The sequence below is a fragment of the Solanum verrucosum genome, unplaced genomic scaffold (genome assembly GCF_900185275.1).
Source record: "Solanum verrucosum unplaced genomic scaffold, falcon-dt-bn FXZP01000035.1, whole genome shotgun sequence".
In the NCBI taxonomy this organism is placed as follows: domain Eukaryota; kingdom Viridiplantae; phylum Streptophyta; class Magnoliopsida; order Solanales; family Solanaceae; genus Solanum; species Solanum verrucosum.
Window position 1 is genome coordinate 239,579 of NW_026020234.1, and position 9,939 is coordinate 249,517.

General features: G+C 40.9%; 1 protein-coding gene across 1 annotated transcript; it reads right to left on the reverse strand.

The window, feature by feature from the left end:
• Positions 1 to 944: 944 nt before the first annotated feature.
• Positions 945 to 4,238, reverse strand: LOC125832784 (uncharacterized). Its single transcript, XM_049511980.1, has 4 exons — positions 3,975 to 4,238; positions 3,657 to 3,804; positions 2,928 to 3,424; positions 945 to 1,124 (listed from the first exon to the last, which is right to left on the reverse strand). The coding sequence occupies exons 1-4, from the start codon at positions 4,236 to 4,238 to the stop codon at positions 945 to 947; spliced, it is 1,089 nt and encodes a 362-aa protein (XP_049367937.1).
• Positions 4,239 to 9,939: the final 5,701 nt, after the last annotated feature.

Below are 9,939 nucleotides of genomic sequence, written 5' to 3' on the forward strand. Positions count from 1 at the left end.
AGTATATCTTCTATCCGGCCACCCTCTGATTCCTTGGGATTTTGATGATCCTGGGGAGGCACATACCTATTGATCTCCCTCTCTCTTTCCTTCCAAGTGGCGTTACGATCACACCAATCTCTGTCACGGACATACTAGCCTTCATCTCAATTCCAACCTTGATTCCACCTGGTCTTATGTAGTTAGCACGATAACCTCCTCCTTAGTTTGCTAGTAAGTTCATTTCCTCATTGTACATCGCTTCAAATTTGGATTCATTAGAGTTTACACCACTAACACCCATAACATTAACACTCCTTGTACCAGCACACATTACATTCTTGGCCAAGATGTCTAGTTGGGTCATCATCTTTGCCATGTTTTGGTCTCTCTCTTGATATTTATCGATGTGCGCCATTGTCATTTAATAAGTAAGAGGATAGACTTGGTCTTTGGGAGTGTACTATACCAGGTTAATCTTGGTCATGCAATCAAAGAGTTGGGATGCTATTGCATGAGGTTGTTGCATTAAACCACCCGGAGAAAGTTGATCAACCACTGCTTAGTTCACCGAATCATGGCTTCTATAGAAATATTGTAGTAGTACAGTATTTGGAAGTCTATGAGTTGGGCAATGCAACACCATCTTCTTATACCTTAGCCAAGTCTCATGGATTGTCTCACTTTCCAAGCATTTGAAACATTGGATGCTATCCCTAAGAGTCATCATCTTTCAAGGGGGAAATAATCGCACTTGGAATGCAGTAGTAAGTTCATCCCACGAAGTGGAATCTCTTGGCAACTCAGTCAACAACTTGGTTGCTTTGCCCATAAGAGAAAATGGGAATAAAATCATATGGACCGATTCTTAAGATATGTTCTTAAATGAGAACGGTCCACAGATATCAACAAAATTTCTGATATGCTCATGGGGATCCTCATGAGCTAGCCCCCAAACAAACCATTCAGTTGAAGGAGCTGAAGCATGGTGTTGGTGAAGTGAAAATAGTGTTTCTTTCAGCTGGAGATAAACGAACGGCACCAACACCACCCACTTGGTTTGGGTCATTGCTATCATTGAGATTTGCAATGTCGTCTTCGTGGGCCACTAGGCTACCATTACTTCTATTAACGCTCATCTCCTCCTATGTTTTAACACAAGTAACACAAAACCAAAAATAATAAGTAGCTTAACCTATGACTAAAAACAACAAAATTCAACTTCACCAAAAGAATTTTAAACAACACCAGTATCAAACCGAACAAATTAGTTGGGGTCAAATCCCCCGCAGCTGCGCCATTTGGATTTAGCGTTTCAACCACACTTCTTCCAATTCAAACTGTCTACAATCGTAAATTAGTATAAACCCAACAAATGAGTTGGGGTCGAATCCCACAGGGAGCAGTACATGTTCAAATTCAATTAGGAAGTGAAAACGTGGTCTAATAAGTCATAGGAAAAGAAATTATCAAAAAAGACAAGAAACAAATTAAAGGGGTGACAATGTAAAATGGGGGGTTTTGGTTTGTAATTATCAACTACACAACAGTTACAAATAATTTGAAATAATAATAAGGAGAGAGATTCTCGGGATGTGATTGACTATATGCAAATTTCGATATATGAGTAATTGAAACTACTAGTAAAAAACTAAATGTTAGTGAGTAGACTAGACTAAAAGGGAGATAACTTTCTCTTGAACAACTATCCTGAATCATGTGATTTCTTTCGAACATCGACAAGCATGACAATGAAGAAGAACCCACACCTTAATTTATCCACTCTATCGAGCTAGATGTGTACGATTGGGTTTAGGATTCACTCTCTCAAGATAAGCCCAACTCAACCAAATGCCCACAAATCATTAATCAATAACCTTAGTTCTGCAACCTCTTTCTCGAGCAAGCCAAGAGCACAAAAGTAAAACTACGTTTGCCACTACAATTCATATATTAAACCTCAATTAATAATTAAACTCACTTCAATTTAGCATTTAAACTAGTAATTAACAATACCCATAAACTAATTCAACCCATAATTACATGATCACACCCCAAGAATTAGGGTTTTAGAAAAATATCATAAAAAGGTCAAACAATTACCGAATCGATTATTCATCAACTGGGTAAGAGTGATTTAGTCTTCACAATGCTTCAATTTGTAGAATATTTGAAACCCTATTCCAAAATCTAAAAATTTATTCTCTCCAATTTGTCAAAACTATGAGAAATTACAGAGAAAAATGTTCTGAACTGATTTTGTCTAAGTTAGCATTTAAAAACTTCAGAACTTCCAAATAAAATATTCAAAATCTAATTTATAGTCCCCAAAAATAAGCCACAAAGGGCCTTTTGGCGAAGTTATTTGGGCTCGCAGAACCACTTGGTGAGCCGCCCATTGATCTCTTCCATCAACTTTTCACATTGGCATTCAACATCCTCGAGTTCTGTAACTTTGGGCGATCTCTCTTTGAATCGTGGAAGTGCTTGGCTATTCGCTAACTACTCTTTTTCGTCATCGACTTGGTCTTTTTCTTCAGAGCTTGGCACACTAGAGCTTTAGGTGGTGAGATTACCCACTCGGCGACACACCAATTGCTCTTGGCGATCCTCAGGCTCACCCTTTTTCATTTGTTCAACTTGATTTGTTCCTTTTTATCTGTTAGTGTCCTTGCATTGTTCTTCAATCCATACACCTAAAAATAAAGGCTTTAGCATTAGTTTATGGCACAATTTAAGTGTTTGAGGAGACTAAATGTATACAAACAAATCCCTAAATGAGTCCAAATCAAGGACTCATCGATTAGTCGAGTTCTACAATCAACAAAGGCATAACATGCATGCAACCAATCCATACCAAGAATCACATCAAAGTCTAACATGTCTAGCTCTACCAAGTCCGCAAAAGTAACTTTATGGGATAAGAAAATGGGTCACCTTTTATAGACTCTCTTAGCCACCACAGAGTTATAAACAGGGGTATTGACAGAAAAATATTCTAATAGCACTTCTGAGGGAATATCAAATCTCATCGCCACATATGGCGTCACGAATGATAAAGTAGCACCGGGATCTAACAAAGCATACACATCATGAAGAAAAACTTTTAACAGACTAGTGACTACATCTGGGGATCTCTCTAGGTCACCTAGAGATTGAAGAGCATAAACGTGGTTTTGTTTCAGAGCATTGAAGTTTGAACCGCTAGGAGGGGCTTGCTTTCCCTCTCTCCCCTTAACCTTGAACATCGACCAATCTCTCATCTTGTGTCTACTCTTGCCACAACTATTGCAATTGTCCGTTCTGGCTAGGCAGTTTCCATTATGTTTCTTCCCACATTTAACACATGTAGACCTAGCCATAGAAGAGTCACCTCCATCACCTCCGTGAGGTTTAGGGTTAGACACCCTATCCTTGTTAAGCTTAGGAGAAGCATTTGAAGAACCTTGACCATAAAACCATTGTAAAAATTTAGGACGACCTTGTCCATCGGACCTTACATTAGAGAAATTCTAATCACCGGTCCTAGCCCTTTTACCTCTCTAGACTTTTCCTTGAGTTTTAATTCCTCAATATGTTTGGCGTACACTATAAGACATGAGATATCCATATCATGGAGGATCATTGCAGTAGACATTCTTTTTCTACCATGTCAGACATGCCCGACATAAACCTACTCATCTTAGCCCTTGAGTCTGCCACCATAGTTGGAGAATACTTGGAGAGTTGATTGAACTTTAGAGCATAGTCCTCAACACTCATACTTTCTTGAAGAAGTTTAACAAACTCTTGCACCTTTGCTTCCCTCAATTCAAGGGGAAAAACCTATAAAGAAACATCGATTTAAACATCTCCCACTCTGTAGGACCCGCTCCCACCGGCCTTGCCTCTATCTATTGATCATACCATATTTGTGCAATATCCTTCAATTAGTAAGTGGCTAACTCTGCTTTCTACTCCGGAGTCATCCCCATAATAGGAAGTATCTTATAGACCTCGTTGATAAACCTTTGAAGATCCTCCTCCACTTTGGAGCCATGAAATTCTGGAGGGTTCATTCTTGCATAATCCCTCACTCTTGAAGCGGTCATACCCACAATTGGGTTCATGGCAGCTACCACCTCTCTGTTAGCCTGTGTCGTCATAACTTGTACTAACATTTGGAAAGCTGACCTAAACTCCGCAATTGTTACATTCTCAGCCAAAGGGTCAATCAGAGCTTGGGGAGGAGCTCCTTGTTCCACATTGTCACCCTCCATCCTTCTAGCATTCCTTCTAGTATTCATATCATAAAGACATAGGACAAGGATTAGGTGAGAGATCTTTTTAAAGTTAAACTCTAAGGCACGACTTAAGAGTATTGGAGAAGTGAAATTTCCTAAACATCTTGTAGCCTCTCATTCATAAATGTGGCACGCTTCACACTCATGAACAAGAGTCTACTAGACGTGGCTTATGCGATATCATCCTAGAATCATTCCAAACCTTCTTCTCTGAATACCAAGTTTTTCATAACCCAGGGTACCCCCTAGATGTGACAAGGCATATAGAATCCCGAAGGACTCCATACAAGCCACTTAGCTTTGATAACATAAGAAATAAAACAATAAGAGTAAAACACATTTCCAAGTCTAAAAAGATTTTCATAAAAGAAAGGGGAAGTCTAGAATCTTTGTCCCATCATAACCATCTATTACAATAGTGAATGAAATAGGCCCTAGCCCATACAACATGTCCAAAAGGTTGAACATGAAAAAACTAAACATATGAAAATCAGTACTCGAAACATGAGAACTCACCAAGCTCGGGGAAACAATCAAATCCAACCTATAGCCACAAGAATGATCACCTCGAGTGCCGGAGCCTACACTTGAGAAAAATGTAGGCAAAAGTAGGCTTTACTAAAAAAATGCACTAAGTATGGTAGCTATGCATAAAAATCCTTGAAACATGCAAAAAGGGACATTTCATTTCAAAGCATGCAATTTTCCAAGTTTAAACATCATATAAGGGATTAGAAGTCATTAAGCATAATCATGGATAATATAATTCAACATCATGTTTAAAACCTCTGAGCTCATATACAAAGATTTTTGTATAACCATAGTTCATTATTCATGTTCTTATTGTGGGAGGTAGACTTAACCAATTTGAAACCATGTGACCTATATTATGATCACCCGGTGTTACCCACAATGAAAAGGGTTGTCCTACTTGCCTAAGGTAGAACCATGAAAATTGTAGCTTAGATGGATCAACTAGATAGATAACCTATCAAGGCATATAGTTTATGGGAAACAAACATTGTGAAACGACCCCAAAATGCCCGAAAATGTGCTTCAGAAACACCTATAATTGTAATTTCCATATATCTCAAAATCCGTGCATGATTTCAGAAATTCAACTTCATATTCTTATTCAGGGGGTCAAATTGAGTAGGAAATGGGTCTAACCCGAATTTTAGAACAATCGTATCAAAATTTGAAAATCGCAAAAAATGCGATTTTCAGGGTCAACTTTAAAGGGGCATATCTCTTAGCACACAACGAACTGGAAGGGCCACCACCTATTAAATTAAAGCCCTTTGAGTTATCTTTCCAATGCACCTAGTTTCACCTCATTCCGAGTTAGGATGAGGGAGTTATGACAATTTTCGTAAAACCTATCTCGGCAGAATTGCAAATTCCAGTGAGCAAAGTTACTGTAGCGGCTGGAGACGTCCCATACTTAGTTATAAATTTTTCTAGCTCCAAAACACTCAAAAACACTCTCTAAGCCCTCTCCAAAATTCCACCAAGATCTTCAACCAAATTCAAAGATCTCAAGCTCTAATTCTGGATTCAAGACTCAATCTCAAGCTTCAATTCTCCATTCCAATCTTCATCAAGGATTCTCCAAAGTTGAGGTATGTGGGTTGATTGTGGAAACCTTCCTTTCCACAAGTCCAACCATTTATCCTCTATTTTACTTCAAGTTTATGGGTCCTTATGATCATTTATGAACTCTTGAATTATGGAATTACTACTACACATTCTATTATGGTCTATTTTTGCATATTATCATGAAATGGAATTATTATGTGATGTTTATGGTTTTCATGCTTCCATGATCAAATTATGAAGGTTGATATATATATGTATGTTGTTGGTGGGCTGATTTATATGTATTTCGGAATTGGTTGGACTTAGTACTCTTGAAAGACATAATTTTATCTACATGAACAATAGCCCACCATGTGTTTGATAAAATGCCATTTATAGAATTCTTAGGAAATGGAAGGTCCAATGTACATCCTAGGAGTCGGATGATTATATAATTATTGAAATGATGATGAAAGGGATACATGTATATGATTTCTCTATATAGTGTTGTGAGTCGACCAAGCCTAGTACGGGGGGTAGTAGGCCCGTATAACCGTATCGAGGGGTTGGTACCTTGGTTGCCTAGTACGGAGGGTAGTAGGCCCGTATAACCATATCGAGGGGTTTGTACCTTGGTCCCTAGCTCGGGGGGTGGTAGGCCCGGGTAACCACATTGAGGGGTTTGTACCTCTTTCGCCTCTCTAAGGGGGTGGTAGGTCTGGAAATACTATATTGATGGTCACTCGCCACACATGTACTACGTCCCACTAAATATGATTTTTATGTAAGCGTCATTATATATATCATTTCATTAATGTGCTATCTATCGGGTATGATTATGCATTTTTCTTATGATATCCATCTATTGTAGCATTGCATTGCATCCCATATACTTAGTACATTCAAACGTACTAATGCATACTCTATGCCTACATGATGTCACCATGTAGGGACCGGAGCACCGCTTGACCATCCTCCTCCACGTGGCTAATACGATTTTCTATTGAGGTTATTGGTAAGTCCTCCATTCCGGGGACGTTGCTTATGATCTTTTGCTATGTATAAGACTTTTCCTTTTTTTTTGTTATGTATTGACTATGAGGGTGAGCCCGGTAGTTTGTCTTGGCCCCCGCTAAGTACTCATGTTTAGAGGTGGTGTTGGACAAGTTGTGTATTATGCTTGAACTTGACTCATCTATGGTATTTATGTATCATTTCTTCTTCTTTTTCTTGCTCCCTTAGTCTCGATTTCCCCCTCAATTATGCTTATCGCTTATGGTCATTTTAATTGCTTCCGCGACCAAGGATGTGTAATGATACGCTATGAGGCTTGTTTGGGGTTCCTTCGGGTTCCCCATTAGCCGGTCACGTCTAGGCCCTAGGCTTGGGTCGTGACAAACTTGGTATCAGAGCACTAGGTTGATAGATCCTCGGAGTCCAACACACCGCGTTGATTAGAGTCCGATTCATGGTTGTGTTGTGCACCATAACTATGAGTAGGAGGTTATGAGACGTTTTAGGAAATGTTTCCCTTCTCCTTGTTCTAAGTCGTGCTATATAGTTGAATTAAGTTCTTCCCTAACGGTTGTTCTTTGCTATGCTAGATCATGCCTAATACAAGAGGAAGACGAGCCCGCGCACCCGAGGAGCCACCGACCAATGGGGATCTTCGGGATGCCCTTACTTTATTTGCTCAAGCTATGGCTAATCAAGCCAACCACGGGGCCCAAGCCCCTCAGGTTCCTACCCCGGCATCTCGGGTGAGAGACTTCGTGCGGATGATTCCCCCAGAATTCTATGGGTCTAAGTTAGATGAAGACCCTCAAGAGTTCATTGATGAAGTGCACAAGATATTAGCTATCATGGGCATGAGGTCAGAAGATAAGGCGGAGTTGGCGGCCTACCAACTAAAAGGGGTGGCCCAAATATGGTACAACCAATGGAAGGAAGAGAAGGGGGCAAATTATGTGGTGCCTTGGGAAGAGTTCAAAACGGCTTTCCTTAATCGATTCTTTCCTCTTGAACTTAGGGAAGCCAAATTGGTGGAGTTCATGAATTTAAAACAAGGGTCTATGAGTGTGAGGGAGTATGCCCTCAAGTTTAACCAACTTTCAAGATATGCTCCACACTTGGTTGCCGACTCACGATCTAGAATGAACAAATTCGTGATGGGTGTGTCCGACCTAGTGAGTGAAGAATGCCGGTCCGCAATGTTGATTAGTGACATGGACTTGTCCCGCTTGATGGTCTATGCCGAACAAATGGAGGAGGAGAAGTTGAGGAAGAGGAGGGGTCATGAGGCCAAGAGGGCCCGTTTTGAGGGCAAGTTCCAAAGTCGAAGGGGAGGCCGGTTTCATCAAGGCCAAGGGTCTTCTCATGCGCCCCATAAGGGGTTTTCCAATGATGTTCCAAGGGCCCAAGGTGTTGGTGGTATGGGTCCTATTGATGTATGTCTGAAGTTTGGTAAGGGCCATGGTGGCCCGTGCTTGAGAAATACCGGTGCTTGCTACAATTGTGGGGAAATGGGGCACAAGGCAATGGATTGTCCTCGAAATCGCAACAAGGGTAAGGAGGTCCCTCCACAAGGTGCCAATGCGGTTCCTTTGGGGAGAGGGGGCCGACAAGATGGTGCCCCAAGGCACAATCGATTTTATGTTTTGCATGGGAGGCAAGGGGTCGATGAAGTCCCCGATGTCGTTACCGGTATGTTGAAAATCTTTGACTTTGATGTATATGCATTAATTGATCCGGGTGCCTCTCTTTCTTTTGTCACCCCCTTTGTTGCCAAAAAGTTTCATGTTGAGCCCGAATTGTTGCGTGAGTCATATAAGGTGTCTACTCCTATTGGTGCATATATTGTTGCTAGGAAGGTCTATAGGAATTGTCCCATTTGCATCTTGCATAAAATATTGCCTTGTGATCTTATTGAGTTGGACATGGTCGATTTTGATGTTGTTCTTGCGATGGATTGGTTGCATGCATACTATGCTTCCATTGATTGTAGAACCCGTAGGGTCAAATTCCAATTCCCTAGTGAACCCATTCTTGAATGGGAAAGCCAAAATGTGGTAGTCAAGGGTAGGTTCATCTCTTGCATTAAAGCCCGTAAGTTGATCTCTAAGGGGTGTCTCTATCACCTTGTGAGGGTTAAGGATGTGGAGTCCAAAACCCTTCCTATAGAGTCGATTCCGATCGTAAATGAATTCCTTGATGTCTTTCCTAATGACCTTCCGGTGTTCCTCCCGAAAGGGAAATAGATTTTGGCATAGACCTCCTCCCCGATACTCAACCCATTTCTATTCCCTCTTACCGTATGGCCCCGGCGAAGTTAAAGGAGTTGAAGGAACAATTGAGGGACTTGTTGGAGAAGGGTTTTATTAGGCCTAGCCAATCACCATGGGGTGCTCCGCTGTTGTTTGTGAAGAAGAAAGATGGGTCCCTTAGGATGTGTATTGATTACCGGCAACTCAATAGGGTCACCGTCAAGAATAAATATCCTCTTCCTAGGATTGATGACTTGTTTGACCAATTGCAAGGGGCTAGCCATTTCTCTAAGATTGATCTTCGGTCCGGGTATCATCAAGTGAAGGTGAGGGAGTGTGACATTCCCAAGACAGCCTTCCGGACTAGGTATGGGCATTATGAATTTGTGGTCATGTCCTTTGGGTTGACCAATGCACCGGCTATCTTCATGGACCTAATGAATAGGGTCTTTAAACCCTACCTTGATTCCTTTGTTGTGGTCTTCATTGATGATATTTTAATCTATTCACATAGCGAGGAAGAACATATGGGTCACTTGAGGGTTGTGTTGCAAAGATTGAGAGAGGAGAAGTTGTATGCCAAGTATGAAAAGTGTGAATTTTCGTTGAAGGAGGTTGCCTTCCTAGGTCATGTGGTGTCGGGGGATGGTATTAAGGTAGATCCTAAGAAGACCGATGTGATTAGAAATTGGCCTAGGCCATTGACCCTGTCGGATATTAGGAGCTTCTTGGGCTTAGCGGGTTACTACCGGAGATTTGTGAATGGGTTTTCTTCTATTGCTTCTCCCATGACTAAGTTGACACAAAAGAAGGCTAAGTTTGAGTGGACCGACGAG